Consider the following 26835-nt stretch of genomic DNA (forward strand, 5'->3'; position numbering starts at 1 on the left):
AGCAGAGTATAGCAGGTGTGATGACGTTTATTGAACCAGAGAAGTCTCAACAAGGTCGCAATGAAAAATGGACGTACGACAAGTCTGGCAAAGGCCGCCCAGGTTCTCGTGCAATCAGAATGCGGGGCTTTTTGTTCTCTTCAGAAGGCACATACGCGTTGGTGCGTATGCTCCACTACAAAACCCCCGGGGTGAAGAGTAGCCATCCTGGCGACTCAGGGAGTAGGCACAATGAGGGGGTCGTAGTAGGGCTTGAGACGGTAGACGTGTACGGTCTCGCATCCTCGACGGCGCAAATCTGGTGATTGTGTTAATGGCTCGATGATGTGATTCACCGGGGAGGTCGCGTCAATGACACGGTACAGACCATGGTACTGGGCCAGAAGTTTAGAAGACAGGCCAGGAACGTGCGGGGGCACCCAAAGCCACACAAGGGAGCCAGAACGAAACGTAGGAGCTATGTGGTGAACGTCGTCATGTCGAGTCTTTTGTATACCTTGAGCCTCACTTCTTAGAGACCGAGCCAACTGACGGCAGTCTTCAGCGTATCTAGCGACTTACGAAAGCGGGGAGCAATCAGATGCATCAGGGCAGTACGGGAGTATTGTGTCGAGTGGGTGGGAAGGTTCGCGGTCGTACAACAGAAAGAACGGGGAAAAACCGGTAGTCGCTTGCGTCGCGGTGTTATAAGCGAAGGTAACAAAAGGTAATACACCGTCCAAGTTAGTGTGGACGGAGGAGGTGTACAAGCTCAGCATGTCGCCAAGTGTGCGGTAAACCGCTCAGTGAGACCATTTCTCTGTGGATGGTATGCGGTAGATTTCCGGTGGATGATGTTGCATTCAGCGAGGATAGCTTGGATGACCTTCAACAGGAATACTCGACCCTTATCACTGAGTAATTCCCGTGGAGCACCATGGCGTAGAATGAAGCTGCCGAGATTGAAGAGTGCATTTTCGTGGGCGGTCGCTGCCGGTAGAGCTGCAGTCTCAGCGTAGCGTGTCAGATGATCGACGCCGACGATAATCCACCGATTTCCAGAGCCACTATATGGGAGGGGGCCATAGAGGTCGATATTCACGCGGTCGAATGGGCGAGCCGGGCACGGGAGCGGCTGTAACATGCCAGTAAGATGCTGTGGAGGTGTCTTGTTCTGTTGGCAAGTGGTGCAAGACTGAACGTATTTCTGCACAAAGCGATACATTCCTCGCCAGTAATATCGTTGGCGTAGCCTTTCATAGGTTTTCAGGACACCTGCATGAGCACTTTAGGGATCTTCATGGAAATTCATGCAGATAACTTGTTAAGGAGAGCAACAAGTTGGCGGCGATGCGAGGGGGGAAGGTCTGCGTCAATAGCATTGTCGAAGGCTAACAAACTTGATGGCTCAGACGCATGAGTGATTGTGGCAATGTGACATGGAGTTTCGTCGGGAAGAATAATATCATCGATATGGCCAACAGGTTGTACATATCCTAAAGTTTCACCACGGAGTAAGCCAATGGGGTAGTTGCAGTGGTTGGTAACAAGCATTACGGTTAAACCAGACACAATTTTAAGAATGGCAAATGGGAGTATGATGCCCTTGCGTTCAGTAAAAACCGGAGATGGCGTAAACACCACCGGAACGTCAGCTTGCGCCACACATGAAAGGCTAATAGGGACTGAAGCTTCCAGAGGCAAGGTGATGTCGTTGTCAGCGATGAGTTTGCAGAGCAGGGGTGAATAGTCGGGCGATGGAAATTCACAAATTGGCACTAGGGACACTTCCGCACTGTAACAATCGATGATAGCTTCATGACGTGATAAGAAATCCCAACCCAGGATGAGGTCATGAGTGCAAGATGGTAGAACAAAAAATTGAAAATGTACAAAACGTCTTGGATGACAACGCCCGCCGTGCACACAGGTGAGGGATGAATGCGTTGCGGGATAGCCGTGGACAGTATCATGCCACAGAGAGATTTGGTCACTTTATTCAGTTTGCGACAAAATTTTGCGTTCATCACAGAAACGGCGGCCCCAGTATCAAATAACGCTAGTGTGGCGACTCCCTCAACGTCGACATCAACAACATTTTGCAGCGAAAATGAAGGCCTTGATAATTGCGCAGAAGTTGCAGTTCTTGCCTCTGGAACTGCACTGATTAGTTTCCCTCCTCAGGAGGTGGTCTATGACGCATAGGCGATGGCGATTGGCGACGAGGAGATGAGAAACGAGCAGTTGATGGGCGACCATTCGAGTCAGAGTGCCTCTGTTCATATGCAGACGTGGTGGCCTGCTGCGACGCATAGGTAGGAGTTCCAAAGGAGGCGTATGGAGGTGTGGGACGGCGGTGGCAAAAGCGTGCAATGTGGCCAGCGATGCCTCACGCGAAGCAGATGGGATGGTTGTCATGGATGCGCCACTCATTAGATGGATGGAAAAGGCGAGGTGAGGGCCTGTAAACAGGAGGCGCGGCCAGAGGAGGTGGAGCCGATAAGGATACTGGATGCGGAGGGGCCACGCGACCACAACTGCATAGCTGAGAGGTGAAGGTGGCGCAGGTGGTGCGTAGCCAACAGCTGAGAGATTAGATGCTACTGAAGTGCATGGGTAAGGGGCCTGCACTGTAGGGAGGACATCGCAAATTTCAGTGCGTATGGCCTGCTGCAGTGTCGAAGGCAGGCTTGCGGTGGGCGCATCGCTATGCAGCAGCAAAGAGAGCTGTCGGGCGACTTTTTCCCTGATGAAGTCCTTGATCTGGTTGGACAGGCTTTCTTGGCGGACGTTGGCATTTGCGAGTGTGACGGCCGAGATCGAATTTGGCGGTGAGACACTCTGTCAAGCGATGGAACGCTAACGGCACAATTCATAGAAGCTTTGACACAGCCTTACGAGGATTGCCACCGTGGTCGGGCTTTTCGCTAGCAACATCTGGAATGCGCCATCCTAGATACCCTTGAGAATCTGCCGAATTTTCTCTTCTTCAGGCAATGATGGTTTAACACGCCTGCAGAGGTCGAGCACATCCTCAATGTAACTAGTAAACGTCTCGCCAGGCTGCTGGGCTCGGCGGCGCAGACGCTGGTCAGCGCGGAGCTTGCGGACCTCTGGTCAGCCGAACGCTTCAGTCACGAGGGTCTTAAAGGAGAACCAGTTGGAAATGGCGGCTTCGCGGTTGGTAAACCAAAGCTTAGCTACGTCTGCCAAGTAAAAGATAACGTAGGCGAGCTTAGAGTCGTCGTCCCACTTGTTGCTGGCGCTTACGCGTTCGTACAAGGAGAGCCAGTCTTTGACGTCTTGCTCACCATTGCCGCTGAAGATTGGTGGGTCCCATTGGCGAGTAGCGCCGGGGCAGGTAGACGGGGCAGCCGATGGTGCTTATTGGGCTGGGATGGGCTGGTTGGCGACTGCGTCAGTCATGTTTCGCGGTGGTCTCTCGGGCAACTTGTAAGAGCGGAGCTCCAGGTCTGCTTGGGGATCTCAGCAGCCTCCACCAAATGTGATGACGTTTATTGAACCAGAGAAGTCGCAACAAGGTCGCAACGAAAAATGGCCGTACGGCAAGTCTGGCAAAGGCGGCTCAGGTTCTCGTGCAATCAGAGCGCGGGGCTTTTTGTTCTCTTCGGAAGGCGCATACGCGTTGGTGCGTATGCTCCACTACACAGGAAATGAATGGGTGTTAAGGACATCATAGTTGAAATCAAGAGGAAACTGTCGTGGGCAGGGAACGTATAGCGAAGACGAGATAACCGCTGGTCATTAAGGATCACAGACTAGAAATCGAGAGAAGGCATGTGGGTGAAGGGGAGACAAAGTTTGGTGGACAGATGAGACTAGGAAGTTTGCAGGTATAAAGTGGCAGCAGCAAGCACAGGACCTGCGAAACATGGGAGAGGCCTTTGTCCTGCAGTGGTCATAGTCAGGCTGATGATGATGATGAATGGGGATAAACACACGAGAAAAGCGTAAATGCATTGTTCAGCTGTGCTGCCTGATGAGGCACGGACCCTGCAAGTAGGCCTCACAGCACACACACAGTCGTGCAGCAACCAATGGCTGCCCCCGTTCTGTACCATGTGATTCGAAAGCCAGTTGCGGATTTGAAAAGCATGGAAAAAGCGTGCGTATTTTTAATACTTCAGGAAACTGTGGTTATTTTAAGAGTGAGGCTCGCCTGCTGGCCTCATGTGATCGACAGTGCGAGCAGTGGCGCATTATCAGCGGCAAGGTGCTCAAAGACTGCACACTTTTCGCCCTTAACAGTCATCTTGTGCTGTTTAGACGCAATTTTAAAGCATATACAGTTGATTCCCAATATGAATTTTTGTAAGTTTGTTTTCAGCACAGTAGAGGTACTAATCTCGACAAAACAGGTGAAGAAGAAAAATCAGTAATTTCTTAGAAAACTTGCATTTTTCAACCCGCATATCCCCTGAAGCACTAGGGTTTGTCTCATGCCTACGAGTTAGTGCGTGCCAACTGCATACCATGATAATATGTTGCACCATGAATGTTTACTGCTCTGCTGAACTTCGTTTCCACGAAGCCATAATGTGCCGCAAACAGCTTTCCGTCATTTTGATAAGTGTGAAGATTGGCTGCTTAAGTATCCAGAGGTATGTGCGATCGCTGCGATGCAGTCGTGGATAATTATCGGGGGGGGGGGGGGAACTAAGCTGAGGTGGCGACCACTGACGAACGCGCTGGTATGACTTATTGCCGACAGAAAGCATTCTCACAGTAAGCATCCCCAGCTATCTGCTCAGGCGAGCATCTGGCGTAGTGCCGCTTTGAGCCTACTGCATGCTTTCAATAGGTGACTAACTTAATGCGCAGGACCTTCGTTCGCTGCTGCCTCGCATGAGACTGTGTTCAGGCATGCATGGCTTCGCAGAAGCGCAAGCAACTCACTGTCACGAAGTTCAGCATTGCGGGTCGTGGACACCGAGAAACCTTCCAGCATTGACGCTAACACACTAACGGTACATCAAGCAAGTGCTGTCGTAACCATACCGCGGACATTTATTGAACATTAGCCCAAATGTGCCTCCATCCGCAGTCAGGAGTGCTAGAGCATTGCGGAGTGCACATCGTTTGCAAACATCTTGTCATCACCGTGTTAACCCAACAGACTAATTTTTCCCCATCCCAAACACAGGGTGCCAAACCGGAGTTTTCTTCTAGTTAACGTCCCTGTCTTTCCTTTATGTTCACCTCTCTCGTTCTCGCTCCATCTGGGCATGGTCCAAAGTGGAGTGGGCGTATTGTTCTCGCTCCATCTGGGCATGGTCTAAAGTGGAGTGGGCGTATTTTACAGCAAGCAGATTGGCAGTCATGGCATGTGCTAAGTAGGCAGAGCATTGCACGCAACTAGCCAGTAGGTCATTTAGCTCTCTGTGGCCATACCGTGTTTAAATAAACTATCAATTTTTGCTTAAAAGCAGATTGCAGAGCACATTTATCGAGGACAGTCAATTACGCCTGTTCTCCCGGGCTCTGCAGTAGTTTGGAAATTCACCTTGAACTCGCCGCCGCGTGCGAGAATGGTAGAATCTTTTCTGCACTTCGGCAAAAAGGAAGAAATGGCTTCATGGTGGGCACATTAGGAAAGATTTGCTGTGGCACTGCATTCATTCCTTTGTTGGTGGCGATGGCAGGCATCAGTAGATGCAAATTTGCATCTGGTGGTTAAAGGGGCCCTCTAACGCTAGAAAACATTGGTGCTGATTGCATAAGTCGTAATGGCACTCACCAGAGTTATTTTATTTTTTATTTAATACTGTCAACCCTCCAAGAGGGTCATAACAGAGAGGACAATACAATTACATACATAAAAAATGTACAAGGTACATAAAGTTGCGTAACACTCGGCACTTCACAATGAAAACAGGTATTTCATTAATACAATTCAGAATACAAAATAACAATTCAAAATTCACTGACATATTCCAAAATAATGGACATGAGGTCGCTTACATCAAACTCAACAATCTCGTAAGTGTGCCTCTACAGCATTTTTGAAGTCGGTGACATTGTTTAAAACAACAATTGCGTTTGGTAGTTTGTTCCACATTTCTACGACATCCGGGAAGAAAGAATATCGAAACATGTCAGTATTTGTTTGGTATGGTTTTATGACGCAATCGTGGTTAGTTCGGGGATTTATTTTGCCTGGGGGGTGTAAATATTTGAACTTATCAATCTTAAGTTGATCGTGAATTATTTGGAAGAATACCTTCAGCCTATATTTTTTTCTCCGCAGTTCAAGAGTATCTAAGTTGCATCTCTGTAACATCAGCGTGACCGATTCCTTTCTTCGGTATATTGAACAAATAAAACGCGCCGCCAGTCTTTGTATTCTTTCCAGCTTCTTCTTAAGGGTCGCTTGATGGGGACTCCAAACAACGGCTGAGTATTCTAGTATCGTCCTAATGAAGGTGGTGTATGCAATATGTTTTACGTCATGCGATGCATGTTCCAGTTTTTTCCTCAATATGTACAACTTTTGATAGGCTATCGTGCAAACGTTATCTATATGTTCAGTCCATGACAATTTTCGCGTAATTGTTACCCCGAGATACTTGAACTGTTGCGCATGCACCAACAAGTGTCCACCAATGCTGTACGGAAAGGAATGGATAGTTTTCCTTTTACTGATGTGTGTATATGTAGATTTAGAATAATTTATTGACATTTTCCATTTCCTACACCAATTATCTAACTTTTTCAAACAATTCTGAACTTTCAATTGGTCATCTAACTTGGTAATTGTGGCGTAGATTAGGCAGTCGTCTGCAAAAAGTTTAACTTGGACACCCTCTTCTGCCGCCACACTACTGATGTCATTGATATAGAGGAGAAACAATAGTGGTCCCAATACTGAGCCTTGGGGCACCCCTGAAAGTATTATTGCGACCTAAAATGACAACAGAAGACTCAGACTTGTGATTGGATAAAGGTAACATTAGATGTTATCGTGGTATTGCATCAACGGAGGGTCTAGCGTTACGTCTAGACGTAACAATAGAAACCGTTAAAGTTACGTCATGACGTAAAAATGAGACAAGTTAGAGTTACCGGCTAGTTAAACTCATCGAAACCGATCGGCAGCAGTGGCATAGTCGGCTAACGCAGCTCGTGCAGGACGGTGAGGTCGTTCGTTCAAGCCCAATCACATATTTTACTTTCATTTATTTTTTTGTGCCAGTATTCTTCTAAATGGTGCAGCATTAATGTTTTAAGGGCACCGCTTATAAATTTTTTTTTTCTCAAAGAAAGTAGCCTTCGTGGCCACGGTGGACGCGCAAAACTGCGTTGCTATAGCGCTGTATAGTTCTGCTGTAGCAAGCGCACCGCAAAGTAAGATTATCCCAGTGAGACACGAGCAAGCGTCCTAGACTGCCAAGTGATTATCAAACTCAAGTGCATTTTGTGAACCACACGACGGACGTAACCTTAGCAGCTAATCATCGTTACGGCTGCGCGTAACTTTCACCTTTCGCGAAAGCTATGTGTAGACGTAACGGTAGAAGCTGTTAAAGTTACGTCCAGCATGACAACAGTGCAAAACCGGCTTGTTAAACCATCAATCTGATTGGCAGCAGTGCCGTAGTCCGCTAACGCAGCACGTGCAGGATGGCAAAGTCTTTGGTTCAAGCCCTATTAAAAATTTATTTTTTACCTTTTTTGTGCAAGTATTTTCTTAAACAGTGCAGCATTAATGTTGCAAGGGTATCGCTTATATACTTTTTTTCTTAAAGAAAATAGCCTTCGTGGCCACGGCGGATGCGCAAAACCATGTTGCTACAGCGTCGTACAGTTCTGCTGTAGCAAAATAGTAAGTGTTAGCGACGAAAACGCACCGCGAGATTATCCCAGCATGGGTGCTATTGGGAGCTTTTCCTGTTGAGTATGTGTATTAACTCTATGAGTCATAGAGTTTTCCACAGAAAACTCAATGGCCTCAGTGACAATTCGTTTTGTTTTCTGAGGTGATTTTTTCGTGTTTTTATCATTACACCCCTAAAAATATATATATAACGAGTCAGATGAATGTCTTTTTTGTCGCTCAACAATAACCGCAATCTATATTAATCTATATTTCATGTGTACGTGTCGTCGATCCACTGTCTGATGTGACGCGATCGTGCTGTGGTCAATGCAGGCTTAAAACAGGTTATAAATGCTCAATATCAGTGCAAAATGAATGAGAGGTTCTGAAATAATGTAAACTACGTTATCAACCAAGACTTATTCATGGTAATGTATCTAAAATCATGATAAATTCTTCCAAAATCGCTGCTGTCACCTGTAGCCTAATATTGCGACTACAGGCTTCTACAAGTGGCAATGCGCTACAAGTAGGCTGCGCAGGCCAACATTTAGAGATACTTCCACAGAACACCTTTGTAGATGCTACATTGGCGCGGGCTGTGCCATTGAAAACAGGCAGATGTGGTTTTCGGACGACGAGATATTTACATGTCGCGACGTGGGACAGCTGTAACAACTGTTACCGTATGGGCATAACCCTAGTGAATGTTTTATACATCAGCACGGCACGCAAACCGTACTTGCATCCAGTTGGAGAGCCACTGTTTACCACTGACCGCGGTGTGGGCAGGGTTCCATCATGATTGCTCCGCTTGTTGACTACTTCAAGGAAGCTAACGAAAAGGCAGCACCCGATACGGTAGAGTGGTACCGGCAACGTCTTCCAAAAGTTCGTCAGCTGGTCTGCCTCAACAGAGCTGCTGATACGCAAAAAAGTCAGGCACGCAGCTTTCAACACGCTAGTGATTCCGGTAAATCTGTGAATCTGAGCTTATGACCGCTTAATTCGGCAAGCGGCAGTGCTAAACGTTACCATAGCAGGTGCCAACGTCACCATGGTACCGTAGACGTAACACAAGCAGTGGCTATAGTTATGTCTGCACCTAGCCGACGTAGCGCTATCATTGGCTATAGTTATGGCTGGACGTAACAATAGTGCTGGCTATAGTTACGTCTGGACGTAAAAATAGCGCTGGCTATAGTTACATCTGGACATTATGATTGCGGTGCTTCCAGTTACGTACGTAACCCTAGCCACACGGTTGCATCAAAGTAGGGATTACTTTTACATTTCTTTTTTATCTAGCATGGTTTTTCACTGAACACAGAAGAGAATAAAGCTGTCCGTCTTATTCAGCTTGAAAACTGCAAAGCCGGTCGAAGAAAGCGCCGAACGCCACTGTGCTGGAGGAAGCCTGCCTGGGACGCTCCAGCACTGTTGTTTGAAGAAACTGAAAGAAAACAAAATATGTAAGAGCATTGGTATAAAGACGCCATCGCAAGAAGGAAGATCAGTAAAGCTACAATACATTATAGAAGCGTTTGCGAGCTGCCTCGTTTTGCACATGTCGTTCCCTCTTCAAGTACCATATTATTTGTTACCATTACAATAGCGTCCTTAATATACATTGGAAATGATGGGCAATATGGCATGCAAGCTTTCTGTACGCTGGAGCTATTAGTTCATTTGATTAGGCAGCCTTCCGATGTCACAGGGCGACGGAAACACGGTTAGGTGATCCTGTGAAAATTGATTTGAGGGTACGCATCTATTTCATTGTATTTTGATATCTCTACGCTGAATAACTTTGCATTGCATGCCCCTATTGCTGCTGTTCTTGCGGCACTTATCTCTTAAGCCTTCAGTGTACGCAAACAGCTAGAAAAACATGTAAAACAATGAGGTCGTGAAAAGTGTTAGAGGGCCCCTTTAATGTGTAGTACGTTCATTGCGTAGTAATGCCGCCATTCTGGCAGTTACATATTAACAATGTTCCATTGTACGTAGCAGAATGTGAAAGCTGTAAAAAGTGAGGGTAAAGGTAAAAAAAGAAGAAAGGGATTATTAGGAGCTGGGGTGTGGAGTATTCTTGACAGGTTTTTAGTTCTGATGTGTCTGATGGTGTTTTCTGGCAGAAGCAAAAACTGCGGGCGACATGCCTGTACATGACAACTGCAGGAACGTCTTCTTTGCAGGTGGCATGCGCCCTTTGTGAGATTGTAATCCGTGGCGCCTCAGTGCACCTGGACGACCATGGGCAGCTACGAGAGTTCTGCAGCACCGAGTGCCTAGACAAGTACCGCTTGAGAGACCCCACAGCCATGGCCACTGCAGACCGGTCCAGCAAGCTCAAGCCTCACGGGACCAACCAGATACAATACCAGTACGAAAGCTCTGGTGAGTGCCGAATGAAGGGAGGTCCTTGAGACATGCTCGTGTTGTCTTGTCTCCAACTCTGAAGCCACCCTCGTGAACAGTGGCTGAGATGCACGCAAGTTGTGCGCACTCTCCTCAGTTTCTGCTTCATCATCATCATCATTCTTAGCCTGCTCTTTATTCACTACTGGACTAACACTCCTCCCTATAGGGCTCCTTGATTTTAAACTTCTGGCTACCTGCGGACTGCCAGAGCCAGCCAGAGCGCGCTTGTTTTTTTCTGTTGCTCTGTCCCTCCCACGGCACACTTCCAGTTGGCATTCATTTTTCTTATGTTGGACGGTTCTGGCGACCCACGGGGAGCCCGAGGGTCCCCGGAAGCATCTAGAACAATTTAGTCGTTGAAGCTATGTGGAAGATTTTGGGCTATCAGATGCTGAAAAGAAATGATACGCACTTAGCACCATGTTATTGAGGACTCGACGGATTGCAATGCTGGTGCTTGGGACTAGGTTTTTGCATGTCATTACTCCTGATTTTATCTTCTAAAGCCTGTTCCGCTGTGCGAGATAGGGTGATTATAAGTGGCGGTGAGCATTTTATGCTCCTGTGTATCGTTTTTGTTATGTTTTCTGTGAATCTTTCTTTTGTGAACAATGCAGCGAGCTGTTGCATGCTAACTGCATTGTGCACATGCCCCAGAAGTTATGTACACATTCGTAAAAGCACGCATGGAGACAACCTCGCGTAAATTTTTTTCATAGCAGTCATTGGGGTGCCGTGCCTGCTTTTTGTGCGCTTAGCGAAGGGGATTGTGGTCAAACTAGCTATTTTTCTCTGTCGAATGTTTTCATTTGTGAACTTTTTCATAACTTGACTATACATAATGTAGCGTTTTGGCCGTATTGGTATGTCCTACCGACTTGAGGGTCAAAATCGACGGTCGTCAAAACAGTACCAGAAATACTTGACTTTCCTCGGCGGAGGCCTCCTCTGAATTTAAAGAACTTCGTGTTTTAAACATTAATGCCCGCAGTGTCGTTAATAAATCGGAAAGCCTCGAGGCTACTATTTTAAGTTACAACCCTCATGTAGTTGTCATAACGGAAACTTGGCTGCATGATAATATTGAAGATGCAGTTGTGTTTCCTCCGTCGTACAGTGCGTATCGCCGTGACAGAAGTACTAGGGGGGGCGGGGTGGCTGTTTTGTTAAAAAACACTATAGCCGCTACCCCATTACGACAGGCTGATAACTTAGAAACCGTGTCACTAAAGTTTTCTTGCTAGGATAAATCATTCTTACTTTTTGCCGCTTATCGAGCACCTGACTCTCCCACCGAATTCTTTCGCGATCTCTTTACGCATATGGCATCTTTCGCAAACGATAAGGTTCTTCTTATAGGTGATTTTAATCTGCCAGATGTCGATTGGGAAAACAGATTTTTTTGCACCGCGAATAATTCACATTTACAATATTTGCATGACATCATCCTATCTCACAATCTGGATCAGATAGTTAAACAGCCAACGCGCACCTGTGGTATGTCAGCATCCATACTGGACCTTGTGTTTATTAGTCGTTCATTAGAAAACTTTTCTATATCTGTTGATCCCAGAATTTCTGATCACAACCTAGCATACTGTTCTTTTTCTTTGAAGGTACCAAACACCAGCAAATGTAAAACGATAATGGTTAAAGATTTCTCTCGTGCCAGAGATGAAAGTGTCTTGGATTATTTGGAACTATGCCTTGATAATTTTCAAAGCTGTACTTTGGGATGAGTTAAAACAAATTATTGCTTACTGTCTTAGCAACTTTATTCCCAACAAAACTAAAAAAGCATCGAAAACTACTCCTTGGATAACGAGAGAAATCTTGCACCTCAAAAGGAAAGTAAAACGCCTAAGGCGACGGCGGGCCTCCCGTGTGATTATTCACCAAATGCAAGATAAATTAAACCTTGAAGTACAGCTAGCTAAGCGCTGGTATTTCCACCACACGTTGCCAAACTTCATTCGCACGGCACCCCAAAAATTTTGGTCTTTTATAAGCAGGAAAAAAAAACTCAATTGACCAAATCGTTCACGAAGGCCTCGTCGTCGTCGATAAGCAATGTATCGCAGAGCGCTTTAATAATTATTTTCAAAGTGTATTTTCTAGTTCTAATACCATTGTAAACCCAAATCGCTTGCCATGTGACTCGAACACTGATATTGTATCACAACCAGGTTTGGTATCAATGTTACTGAACCTTAAAATTAAATCAACTCCAGGACCAGACAATATACCGAATGCCTTTCTGCGCAGATATGCCGAAGCGTTAGCCCCCTTTTTGGTAATCATTTTTCGTTCCTCGTTGTCGTCAGCTATTCTTCCTGCAGATTGGCTACGGCGGGTGTCGTTCCCATTCCGAAAAAGGGCGACGCAGCACAAGTAAGCAATTATGGACCCATTTCATTAACGTCCACGTGCTGCAAATTAGTTGAACATATTATTGCTAAAGAAATATCAAAGTTTCTAAATGATAACAATATACTTTCTCCTCACCAGCATGGTTTTTGCAAAGGGTTATCGACTGTAACACAATTAACGACAATTATTCACTACTTTGCTAGTACACTTGACAAGTCGAGCCAAATCGACGTGATATTTCTGGACTTTAAGGAAGCGTTTGACCTTGTTCCTCACAGTAAACTTATTGAAAAACTGCAGTCAATTAACCTTCCCGCATACATAGTTAACTGGGTAGCAGCTTATCTGTATAATCGCAGTTTGTCTCAATCGGTAATTACTCTTCTAATGAACTTTCAGTAACGTCTGGAGTACCCCAGGGTAGTGTTTTGGGACCTTTACTATTTCTAATATATATAAATGACATCGTTAACGAAACTTTTCCCCCTATTCACATTAGGCTATTTGCAGACGATTGTATAATGTTTAACAAAGTTTGTTCTTTTAATGATCAATTAATGCTTAATTCTAACCTTCAAAACATCTTGTCGTGGTGCGGGCAATGGGGTATGAAATTGAACAAGGAAAAAACAGTCTACATGTCTATAACAAAAAAAAATTAATATGATGTTGTTTGCTTATAACCTAGGATCTACACCGCTCACCAAAGTAAACCAATACAAGTATCTTGGAATCATGATAACTAGTGACCTAAGTTGGAATAACCACATTTCCAACATATGTAACTCCTCCTTCAAAAAACTGTGTAACCTCAGGCACAAACTAAAGCACACTCTTCATTATACTAAAATGCTAGCCTACATTTCACTCATTCGCCCGAAACTAGAATATGCAAGCATCGTATGGGATCCCTACACAAAAACTAACATAAACGCTCTAGAGATGATTCAACGCAGAGCAGTTAGGTTCATTTTTTCTAAATATAGAATAACTGACTCTCCCACTAGCCTAATGAAACAACATAATATCCAGACACTTCAGCTTTGAAGGAAAATACACAGGCTAAAATTTCTCTATCAACTGAAAAACAACTCTTTCTCTCTGAACCCACACGCATATGTGACATCACTTGCAGCACATCGAACACGGCATCGTCACGAATTTTCTTTAAGACCATATAAGACCAGAACTAGCCTTTTCAAATATTCTTTCTTTCCGCGCACCATAAACGATTGGAATAATCTGCATTTATCACAACTAATAAGCGCAGATTCCATTGAACATATATCTACTGGATGTTTCGCCATTGTCATGTTGATTAATCTTTCATTTCTTATTTTTAGTGTTCCTTTTTTTTGTATTTCAATTCTTTTTTTTTGTATTTCAAGCGTCTTGCGGGGGTATAGGCAAATGTTTATGCTCATGCAATGTGTTCTTACTTTTGTTATTTCTTTCTGACGTTGTTTTCATTGATTATGTTTTTCGTATTTCTTCAGTGTACATCTTACTTAGTTGTGACTTTCTCCTTTCATTTTTTTTTTTGTGATTGCTGTTCATGTATATATACATATACCTATATATATATATATATTTATATTCATGTATTTGCCCTCCTGCTTGGACCCAAATAGGGTCTGCAGTATTGTATAAATAGATAAATAAAATAACATAAATAAATTTTTATAGCTCATGAAAACACATGGACAGAGAAAGACAAATCTGACTATTCAGTTTTGGATGGTGACAGAATGCCCTAATTGAATAATAATAATAGAGATCACGACAGTTGTTTTAGATGTGTGATGCTCACTGGTCGCGAACAGCGTGCCACCGTACTTCAAATTACAGGCCAGTATATTTGGTATACTATGCCATGATACGTCACATGGGGAAAAAAAAAAACAAGGGAAAAAAAACATGGAGACAGGTTCAGAAATGTTTACACTCTTCCATTGCATATTCGATCGCCAGCGTTGTCTTTTTTTCACCTCTTATTGATAATGCCGTGTAGTATGTACGGTTATGACATGAGGCCGGATTGATAGGCACTAAAAAGCCATGTTTTTGATGACAAAAAAATAAGCGGGCAATACAGTGTTCTAGGCCCCCAAGATCGTAAATATAGCCTCAATAAACTTTGACAAAATTGAAATTTTCGAAAGAATGTGTGTGAGATCTGTGTCTATGACTGGAAAGCAAACAGAAATGTTTTAGTTTATGATGGTACAAAGGCGCCAATGATTTAGCACCACGCGATTTTCTTCCCGCAAGGTTTGCAGAACACGGTCTCTCTTTTTCTAGTCCAGCATGGTGGGATAAGTGTCCACCTTATTCAAAACACGCTCCTGGGTCTCTTTCTTTTCGACATGACTGAGAAGGGCAACACAAGAGCAAATAGCCAGAGCGCTAATAGGCCAGAGGGATCTTTTTTCCTCGTACTAACTTGGTCTAACGGCACTGGTTCAATTTCTCTTCTGTCTGTGAACACCTTAAAGGGCCCTAGGTTGGAGAATTTCGAGCAGGCAAGAGAAATGCATGCACCTGGACGCTCACAATCTCATGTGCCAAGATTTGCAATGCTATAGATGCGCACCAGAAAGAAGTGAAATGTAAGACTGAACGCTGCTTGACTTTCATCTCAAGGGCACGCCCAACGTGGTGGAGGTGAATTATATAACAAGGAATGGTTTTGCGTACGTCATAATTAGTGCGAACACTGCGAACATTTTTCGAGGCGACATGTGTAATTTGCACAATCTGTTGCATGGATAGAAGTATAAACAGGATTCGTACAGGTCCTTGAAATCCTTAAAAACCCTTAAATTTGATAAATTCATTTTCATCGCCCTTGAATGTCCTGGAATTTTTTGCCATCCTTGATAGTCCTTGAATTTCGCGAGCAGTGCATTCCCATATCGATATCGCGACCTCCTAAATGTCGTAGATCGGTGTGTCAAACTCCCCATTTTTTAAGCAGTAATGCACTTAAGATTAGTAAAAGCTCTGAAAACTTATAAAAAACACCAAAACCCCATCCTTGACTCACTTTACTCACTTTGCTCACTTTTATGCACAGGGTGCCAGGGTGCCAGGGCACTTCGAGGTCCAAGGTTATGTGTTGGTAGACCAGCTAGCTGGATCCGTTCACGAAAACACTGCCGTTACGTCCTTAGCGATTCCTGCACTTGACCTGAAACCTTTCCTCAAACGATAGCTCAGAGCTCATTAGCAAAGCACATGGGATAGCCTAACAGAAAATAAACTACATGTTATTAAGCCACACCTTGGTAATTGGTCGCCAGTATCGAAGTCACGCCATACACACGTAACACTGACAAGGTTAAGATTAGGGCATACACACAGTACACATTTGTATCTTCTGTCCGGTGGTGATCCACCCATGTGCGAGAAAGGCGGCGAGCCACTCACCATTATCCACCTTTTAATACAATGGAAGGAATTACACACTTGAAGAAAAAAGCACTTCCCATTACTCTACCAAGAATGAATACCACTTCATCCATCGATGTTCATCGGTAGGGATCCTTTCTTCAAACATCAGTCATTTCTCACGTTTTTAAATGATGTTCGTAACTTTCATGTTATCTATCCTGGTATTCTGCAGCTCGACCTCTGAAGAGAGCTCGCTGCTGTGGTAGATACACTACAAAGCACTTGTCTCGTGGCCCATGTAAAGTAGGGCTTTTCAGAGACATTGGTGCTGCATCATATCGCTATATATTTATTATCGGAACTATTAGTTGCTCATTTTGACATTACACATTTCATGTCACTCTCATGATTTTAATAACTTTATGTTTAATTTGCCTTTAGTGGGAGGAATTTCATGCCACTATACAGCCTGTCATCATACCCATTGCCCATATCTTTTGTCTCATGTGCTGGCGCTCTTTGGTCATCACGTGGCCCTTGCGCCAATAAACACCATATATCAGTCAATTCTGTGTGCAGTGCACTCTCATATCGACATCGCGACCTCCTTATATGTGGTAGATTGGTGTGAAACTTTCTATTTCCCAAGCAGTAATGCCGCGTGGGCGCACGTGGTCCTATTTTGCAAAAATGCTTGTGAAAAAAAGTTTTGTTGCAAGGGTGAAGCAGTGAATGCGATAGCAAGAAATTAGAATGTCACATGAAGAAGGGTAAGCAATTCCATACATGCGGCGCACCTGTCAAGCACAAAGGACGCATAAAGAAAAAGCGCACAGGATGCGTGCCGATGAACAACTGTCACAGCTCGACACTTGGAGCGTGCTGCTTGAACAAACCAATAAGGATGCTAGAAAAGAACACACGTGTATCCACAGTATAAATGTAAATTAAGCATTGTCACAGTTGTTACTTCTTGGTTGTTGAGCAACGTGCTGTGTCAACTGTGCACAAGTCAACGCTTTTAAAGGCCTACTCCAGTGATTTTTCGAGGTCCATAGATCTCTGCGAAATTGACTGGGTACGTTCATATACACGTTTGCACCATTCATGCTAAATTGCAAGCTTGAGAGTTTTGCAGATTCTTTTTAAATGTATTTTATAGCTAGCCTCGAAACGCTCACCTCGCTTTCCAGAATTAATTGCAACATTGTGCATGGGAAAATCAGTTTTACCTGGCGGAAGTGACGGAACTGATGTGCCACTGTAGCGTCTCCTTGTCTGTTATGGATTCCTTTTCCGAGTTGGTGTGTGTGCGATTGGTGGCAAGTGGTGTTGTGTTGTGAGCCGCTTACGATTCGGCATACATTCATCATAACAGTGTTCTAGACGATCATGGCGGTCGGTGTAGACTGGTAGTGCCATTTGGCGGGCATTATGCGCAATCAGGCAGGTCCGGGCAAATGATTGTCACACGTAGAGGCGCACTCAGTTGAGTTTCGGTGTCGGTATTACGGTTTTTCGCTCTTTAAAAATTATTTTTGAATTGGTTGTGCATTTCAGCTATTGGGCGCGTCAGAAAAGTGTCTCAGGAACATAAAAGCACCATTATGGTCGAAAAATCGCTGGACTTGGCTTTTAATGGGGTGGTGCCATCAAATTTCAAGGCTATATCAAGCACCGTGTGGGTTTAAGAATATATATTAAGTCACTTCCCAAGTGTACCTAAATGCTCATTCTCCTTATCGAGGCCCATCGCGAGCGCGTCCAACACAGACGTAGCTCTCTAGGAAGGGCAACGAAAGTTCTAGTGACGTCAGACCAGATCTGTAGTCAGGTGAGTGGCCTCCGGACTTTTGCCACATACATACCGGCAAAGCATCACGGCTGCTGCAGCTAGCAGCGCGTTTGTTTTGCAGGTGGTTATGTGACACGTGTGCGCGAGCTGGCGATACTCAGCATGCGGGGTGCAAAGCTTTGTGATCACATGAGTAAGTCAGCTACACTGCTACGTACGTGCCCAACTTGGTGCCCACAAACAGGAACTGAAAATTGTCTATATCAATAAGGCCACAAATTATATAGTGAGAATAAATGAATCTTGGTGCGTGTATCATGCTCGTTGGAGCTATAATTAAAGCTTGCAGCAAAGAGCACACAAGCCACAAATATTGTGGCACCACCCTTTTGAGGCGTGGCTACACACAGGCGTTGAAGCCCATCAGCTTGTAACTTTTTGATACTGCAATATGCCCTCTCCCTATGGAAAGTGAGGGAAAGGGTGCGAGAAGTTAAGACTACATTTTTTTGTCACAATTTTAGTAATAATATATTTATTATAGGTGCAATAAAATTGGTCATTTTTGGAAATTTTAGAGCAAAAAATTCTAACTTAGCTTGCCGCCTTGAGTCCTTAAAAAAACTTGCAACAGGTCCTGGAAATTCCTTGAATGTCCTTTAATTTTCGCTTTGGAAACCTGTACGAACCCTGATAAAGGTTCACAGAAATACTGAAACATACAAACGGAATCTATGCGCATTATTTTTTTTAACTTCATATAGAGCGAGATGTGAGACTAAGCTGCCTCCATTTTGTTTGCGTTGGTGTTCTCGTCCTTCTCGCATCATGCCGGCGCCAGCATTCACTTGGGATGTTTTTTTTTGTCATCTCAAGCATTTTCAGTAGCGATGCGATGCTATGTATCATTTGAAGGAATCACTGGGGTGCAACAGCTGTGCCAATTGTGCCAATTTGATTAAATTTTTGATTGCTCCACCGAGCTGTGCCAAAACCGTGAAATTTGCTGAAATTGCGCCGCGCTGCGCCTAAGTGCTCCGCCAGCCTCAAAATTTTCTCAGGTGCGCTAATTTCGGCGGGAAATGCAGGCCCTGTTGGTCACCTGCAGTTTAATCATTTGTCAAAACACGCAGATCCCAACTATAGTGCCTAGAATGTACTTAAAATATGACCAGTTTAAGTAACAACGCTGTGCGCCCAACGCTGTTGACCGCAGCAGATACCTATTGGCGGGACGAAGAACTTCAAGACAAAAATGCATTGCTGTAGCCACTAACACTTCAGGAGAAATGTAAACTTCCTCGCGTGAACAAGCTCGACGTGCTGCATACGCCAGCACTGCCCGTGAAGACGTCGCTTGCCTTAGCAGTGGCGCATAAAACTTGTTTTTTTGTCACGGTTCTGGTGCGCGCCGTTGTTGCATTACCTTAAAGCGCTTTGCAAAGGAGCCAAAGTGGCATATAACCCCCCCCCCCCCCCCCCCCCTTGGGTGAAAGAATAAAAAAAGGTGGGAAGTGGGGGGAAAGTGCAGCGATCAGAAAATTTCAATTTCTTGGATTTGGTTCTAACCTATGCAAAGAATGCTTCCTAAGCCACCTTAGCCGCAGTACACCGCTGCCCAGCAGAAAAGCATATTGAGATTTAGAAGGGGCTGTTGACGCTATTCAAGGGACACTGCACATTTTGCTAGGTTACTGATGCGTTTGTACACCGCATAATTCTGAGTACCAGTATAATAACTGACATCTAAATAAGCTACTGGCAATCGTATAAAGCAGTGTATGACATTTCCGCGTCTCTGAAAAAACAAACTAAATTGTGCATAGTTTTTTTTTTCGCTATCCCTGGTCCTCAGTTTTATGAATCTCCCAAATTTCATGGTCACGAGCTTGGCAGATCTATATTTAAATTCACAAAGTCCGTCAGATGATCTGACAGGTGCAGCAAATGCTGATATGGACTTCACTGTTTGCTCAGCGAGGTGGTTCAAAATACTACTTTCATTGTAATAACAGTGCTTATGTTCACACTGCAAGTTTTAGGTGATGTTGAATAGTTTATATATGTTTTATTATTTTTTAAATTGTAACCCTTTTTATTTATATTTGTCCAAATTTTCTACTTCATGATAAAAATATGTACATTTTTCTCCTGTAACCTGCTCAAAATTTGGATATTAGTGCTCTGAAAGTAATATTTTGCTGCTCCGAAAATTGCTCCAAATAGTATTTTGGCTGTTGCCATTCTGGATATATGATCTATGTCAGCTTCCCCAAACGTGTGTGCATAGAGGGATAATCCATCCCTGAGAAACAGACAGCATAGAATACAGAGATTGCCGTAACGGCACAACACCGCTTGTGTGCACGACCTGGCATATGTAATGCGAATGTAACCTTGCGTGGGCACGACGTGTTGATCCTTCTGCATCGTGTGATCCTGCGGCTCCAAGTTACTCCGATACTCAAGAGGGTGAGGAAGGAATATGACTTGTGAAATCTACACCGGGCGAGTTGCGAAAGTCTCAAGCTCACCTCCTCGCATCATGCTTTCACGGCTCTTAATGAACCAATTGAAAACTTCTAGTGGTACAAAGCTTTTCACTGGGCACGCAACCATTTCCAGTGTCCAGGTAAAATTTCTCTTGTGACCTATAGCAAAGTAAATGTGACTGTTTAAGAAGCAAAGGACAAACAAGACAAAAAATCACAGAGTATCCGCGAACCGAATGATGATGAGTGGGGCAAAGCGTCCGTCCGTCCAATCGTGGGTCGATCTGTCCCTCCGTGGGTCTGTCTATCTGTCTGTATGTCCGTCCATCTTGTGAACACTCCAAGTACCACTATCCGCACATTCCAAGAACTAAACCATCTGGCGGACATTCCAAGAACTAAATGAGAGGTGGCTGCCTACTGTATACATTGAGGACGCACGGCCCACTGCTTAAGGAGCTTCGCCTCTAAAAGTCTATCCCCCGTAGCACATAGCCGCATACGAGCGGTAGTTACTACGATAGCTGGACGATCAGGTGATGGCATAAGAAGCTTCGCCCCAAAAACCACAAGGATATTTTTTCTCATCTACACTCTACTTCCCCGGATGACAGTCTACCGATTCGCATTTGTTTTTCATCATCCTGGGGCTACACAGAAGCACCTCCATTTCTCTATGCATGCGAGCAGATGCAGGGAAAATGCAAAGCAGATGACACAATGTGGATGAATAACAGGCTGATTGGCCTTTCTATTCGCTAAGAGGCCTTGTAGCGTTGACAGTGCTGAAAGGAACTTATGAGATAGAGTATAGGTTGTACCCCATGGAGTTCCGAAAGCTCAATTTTGCCCATTAACATGAATACTGGTCTCTAACTCTACTCGAAAGCACAATTTGAGGTTGAATAGTGCTCATATAGGCACCAACTTTGAATATAGGCATTTAGAGATGCTCATAGGAATTCAGGCAAAAAGATCAAAAATAGGCATAATAGGACACTACAAAATGTCTTCTTAACCTCAAATTTATGATCATGCATCAAAGTGGCACGACATGAACGCAGAAAACAAAATAGGCATTTGCCTATAATCTGGTAGCTATGAGCTAGTTGATTAAATGAAAGCTGAGGTGCGTGATAATCTGGTAGTGCCATGGCAAAAGAACACCGGCAACATCTGCCAAAACCAGGTTGAAAACGTGTTGCGTAGCAGTTTATTTTAGATATGATGCGCACTCGTGGTACCAATACCGCCGCCTGTGCGGAGTTAAGACAAAATGCAAGCGGGTCAACACGTGTGTACAACGTAGTATGCGATAGCTGAGCAGGTACTCTTGAGCTTTTGTTTGGACACCATCACTTTTGCAAGATGTTGCATCGCATTATGCAGCGACTTACATGTACTAAGCAGATGTGAGCTTGTTAAGACGTAAGCGGTGCGGTAGCCCACCTTGTATTGTTCTCAAGGCGGCATGCACCAGGTGGCTGTTTTGTTTGCGGATGAGGCAAGTTGCAATTGAACTTGTGAGTATGCAAAGAGTTGTACCCCAAGTACATACGCTCGAGGATATTATTTTAGCTCTTCAGAGTACATAACCACATATTTCCAAGGAAACTATGCTGAAAAAAACTTGCATCCGGCGCAATGCTTTGCTGCCACGATAGTAGCATTTGTGTACGTTTACACAGGCCGTCTCAGTGTGAGATTTCGCAATATTCAGGCATCTTCGGGTTGTCTCAAGTTATCCACTCATGTGACCATGACGCTGTTTTCTGCCCCAATCAGAACTAGATGGCTGACCCTCTAGCTAGCTTTTGCTGCCAAAGAGTTGCCCGAGGTCTGAACATCGAAGATCCCAAATGTTATTCCACCTTGGGATAAATCATTGTTGAACTTGCCAATTATATGTGTATTTTGTTGTGTATTTAGTGGCATACATGTTATTCAAAGCATACATGCTCCATCCCTACCAGCAGCAAGTTATGTTTTCATCCACTTTTCTTTCCTCACATTTGCATTACAATTACTAATAATGTCCCCTATACTTTCCTTGGCATCATTGTCTGTTAGTTCTCATAAATGTTGTTGCTAAAAAAAAAAAAAAACAAGCTTAAAATTTTCCCTTCTTTCCTAAATTACGTAAGTGTGTCAGGAAGCGGATGCTTAGGCACTACATCATTAGGTCATAGCATGCATTATCCTCAAATCCTGATCCTCTTCATTTGGTTTGCCTGCTTACCATCAGCAGTACTGATTCTTAGCACTAACCTAGGCAGTTTTTGAAAGTCCTGTTTCAGTGCAATTAATAGCAAGGGTTGGAAGCAATATAGCCAGTTCAGAGCCTAATAATGTGTGCAGTGTCACTGGACATCGGTGTAGGAGGTGATAAGAAATGGACAGGTAGTCTTCTATGTATCTAAAGTAGTTGCTTGGGCATCTTGGTACATATAGGAGGGAAACTGCACTGAATATGAGGAACCAGGCAAAGAAGGACAATCCAGGTAGTCTGGGTGCAACGCATACAGCATTCTTGTATGTGTCCTTCTTTACCTGGTTTCTCGTCTTTTGCACTGTTTCTCTCCTATATCTTGTATACATGTTACTGGCATCATTGGATGCAGCATGTGATAGGGCCTTGCGCACAGGGTGTTGAACAGCTGTGCCATTTGCACCATTGTATGCCAAACTTGTTTACTTGCACCATCCTGTGCCAAACTGCCCCTGTTGCGTCCAACTCGTTTGTCAGTACCGTAATACGCCACAGAGCCTGAATTTAGCTGCAAAGTGTGACAGCCGTCAAGGTCCATGCCCGAAGACGGGGCTGACACAAGGTTTTTTTTGGTTTCTTCAAACCTGTTACAGTTGGGTTTTGTAAAAGGGGTAATCGCCCGAGCAGGTGTTGTGAGCATCTGTCTAGAGGGCATAGTCATGATCGCTGGCACGCAGTAACTGAGCAGGCATAAGTGCGAATCGCTCGCGGACCATTTCACATGCTTTGCTTTTGAAGTAGTAGGCCACTAAAAAAAAAAGTTTTTAACCGGAGGAGCCAGGAATAAAAAACTGCTTTTTTAGAACAAGTGTGTCTCATTTACCATGCCTAGTCATTTAGAGTGCAAAATATTGATTGTTTATTTTTTGTGAAGTCATCTTTGTCAAAAATTTAATGAAAAGTGGTAGTTATGCCAGCCATGATAAGTGACTTATGGGTGTCTGAGTTCAATAAAGCTTTGGCATTTCTGTAACGAAAGGCTAGAGCTATGCAGTGAACTAGAATAAATGATATACAGTAAATATCAAGGAAGTCATGTTAAAAGCTCCAAAAGACTAAGAAAAAGTGCCAATTTAGACTGAGCTTGTTTGTAAAATCAGCTGTGAATTCAAAATTAATCGATCAATCGCTTTTATCCTAATGCACTGCACAGATATATAAGTGGTGAAACATTGTACAAAATTTCTGTTCAAAGCCTGCACTGAGGAAAAAAAAGTTATGAAAGTAGGCGTCACGTGATTCGGAACAAATTCAGGAGATTTTAGAGCGGGCACAAGGTGTCACAAACTTCGCACAGAGTCCTAAAATGCGCCAGATTCATAGGTGGATCTTTCTTGAATAGCATTATGGTCTCCTTTTATTCATATGGCTGCTCTTCTATTTTTTTCTGGCTTGTTTCGTCCCATCTGCTGACTTTAGTTTGGCGTTCTGCATGTGTTTGTGATCTCTGGCAATGCAAGCCCAGCTTTCTAGACGTATCAAATGTATGCTCTAACCCACAGTCAGTTCACACGACCGGACAGGTTGAGCATATCCTTTGGCAACAGCGCTCCTCAAGCTTCAGCGTTGGGTTTGTGCATCCAGCGAATGTCAGTGACGAAAACATCGAAGAAAGACTGTCAATGTCCACAAGCCTGCTCTCTTGGGCAAAGAATTGTAAAGCAGAGCCTCTTACGTTTTCGTAATGTCCACAAGCATTCTCGCGGTCAGGAGGCAGCCTCGTCGTCGTGTAGCCATTTCCACCAAAGTTGTGCTCCTTGTCTTCTGAGTTCTGCACTTAGCCATGCTGGTCTAAGTATGGTTCAGGTGGCCTAAGAACACACACGTTCCAGCTTTGACATGTGAAAGAAATGGAGAACGATGCCTGACGTAGCCCGGCCAAGGTAAACGGCAAACATTTCACGAGCATGTTGTGTCCCCGTTGTGGTCGTTTTTAGAAATTTAAAAACAATTAAATGTACAAACCTATATATAATGACATCCTTTTATGTAACAGAAAATATAAAATTCATGAGGTATTTGGAATATTATTAATATAGATGGAAACCACTTACTTCTAGCTCATTGTGGTTTCGGTATACGATCATGGTGTATAGACATCTAGCTGTAACTCGCGAACTAATGATAATAGGAGGATCATTTTTGTTACTACTTTGTTTTGTAGCGTTATGAGACGTCAGATCCGGAAAAGTTAGCTGCCTGCCTTACTCCTTATACATACTCCATACTCTCTTGAATTGTCCAAGAGACTCCCGAATTTCTACTTAATTTCCCGATTGTACGAATGCTATTTCAAATCTCTTAAAAAGTGGTCGGGGCAGTCAAAACGTCTTTTTTTAATCACGCACGTTCGTCGGCCTTTCCTGACTGCTAGGCGTTGTGGAAGAACACTCGCCACTGCACATCTGGGCAAAGGCTAGAGGCCGCGAGACGTGCTCATCACCGTACCAAAAGTAAGTGAGGGAGATGTACCAGGGTGATTTCTCGTATGATCGAACAAAGCATGGCCAGCCTACCTCTCAAATTTCTTTCAAAATTTTATTTGTTGTTGCTTGATGAGTGAAAAGATGTCCGCAATTAGTTCTGCCGGCATAGCAAATAAATCAATAGTGAAGAAGAGTTTAGTGCCACGCTTACCTGCTCTGCTGTTTTGTCTGACTTCGGAGATGAATTGGACAGAATACATTAAAGCTATGTACTTCAAATGTGTTTATCTAAGTATGTACGTATTTTTGCTTACATTCAGTTATCTTTCATTTTTCTGGGTTGTGCAGATATATTTATTTAAAGAAAACCAAAAATCGATCCAGAAAATGTGTTTTTGCATACTTTGCTGGCCTTTATTTCAAAAAGGCCTTAAAGGGCCACTCACCAGGCTTGACAATTTTGAGTTGACAAGCGCAATGTGTAGACGAGGCGTTCATGATGACGTCTGCCAAACTTTGCAACGCTACGCGCCACGGAAATGGGTCAAATTTCAAGATGAAAGCTGCTCCCCCTCCCCTGTGCTGGCGCACGCGTAGAGAATGAGGGTATGACATAGGCGTAGAAATGACCCTACGTACACGGCAATGCAATGACGTTGGTCCTCTACGTAGATGAGTCTGCTCTGACGTTGTCAACAGTATACCACGTGACATGGAAAAAATTATTTAACACAACATGCGTAATTTATGTATCTGTTGCTTTAAGAGATTAATAAAACTTGAAATTATTAATGAGACTCAATCAAAAATTGTGCGCGTTTTTCTTTCATTTGTTCCCATTAAATGCTACGAGATGCGGGGCTAATGTGCCAGCGTTCCGCATGCATTCGTGTCCCCGCGGTCAGGCCATTGAGCAAACGACTGCCATGAAACACTCCTACGCGTTCATGCACTCATTGTGCTCATCTACTCTACCGCGCCTAAGCCAGCATTTCCAAACCACCCCGCAGAAAGAGGCAGAAGACCACGAAATAACGCTGGTCAACAAAGCAACGCTGCTCGCGTGCTCGGGGGTTGGACTTGCCCCGCCGCGGTGGTCTAGTGGCTAAGGTACTCGGCTGCTGACCCGCAGGTCGCGGGTTCGAATCCTGGCTGCGGCGGCTGCATTTCCGATGGAGGCGGAAATGTTGTAGACCCGTGTGCTCAGATTTGGGTGCACGTTAAAGAACCCCAGGTGGTCAAAATTTCCGGAGCCCTTCACTACGGCGTCTCTCATAATCATATGATGGTTTTGGGATGTTAAACCCTACAAATCAATCAATCAATCGGGGGTTGGACTTGTTTGGGCACGTCATGCGCACGTCACCTCTTGATCGGATGCCAGAGAGTGTGGGGAAGAGATTTGGCTTGCGAAGGCTACGCGGAAGAGTGGCAAGGGTTTCGAGCTCGCCTCCTCTCACCCTCGTTTCGCGCCGCTTTAAAAAACGTGTTTTCTCCGCTCGTAATGAACTGATTCGAAAAATGTTTGTGGCAAAACGTTCCTCATTGGACACCCAACAACTTTTCACTGTCTAACTAAAATTTGGTATGGGGCCTGGTGAGTGACCCTTTAAGACAGAGAAGTGAAAATTTGGCACTACTTTCTCAGCATGCCTATTCATAAAACTGCAAAATTAATAACACATATATGAATAAGCATATATTAATAACTTTTTCTAATAAAAAGATGAAAATGTTTTAAAAAGGAGCGTGCAAAGGAAAGTTTGATGACAATTAAAAAAGAGAACCCATTTCTTAACTTTCACCACTTATTCTTCCGCACATCAGCATTCACAATCAATAATAGCATC

General features: G+C 44.1%; 1 protein-coding gene across 3 annotated transcripts in view; it reads left to right on the forward strand.

Annotated features, from left to right (window-relative positions):
* The window catches only part of Scm (Polycomb protein Scm), a 156031-nt gene that overhangs the window by 35242 nt on the left and 93954 nt on the right, over positions 1–26835 (forward strand). For all 3 annotated transcript variants that reach the window (XM_037424887.2, XM_075896244.1, XM_075896243.1), the window contains one exon: positions 10015–10216. In XM_037424887.2, the coding sequence (XP_037280784.1) occupies positions 10015–10216 (202 nt within the window). The remainder of the gene's footprint in view (positions 1–10014; positions 10217–26835) is intronic.

Source organism: Rhipicephalus microplus, chromosome 5, assembly GCF_043290135.1.
Source record: "Rhipicephalus microplus isolate Deutch F79 chromosome 5, USDA_Rmic, whole genome shotgun sequence".
NCBI classification, from domain to species: domain Eukaryota; kingdom Metazoa; phylum Arthropoda; class Arachnida; order Ixodida; family Ixodidae; genus Rhipicephalus; species Rhipicephalus microplus.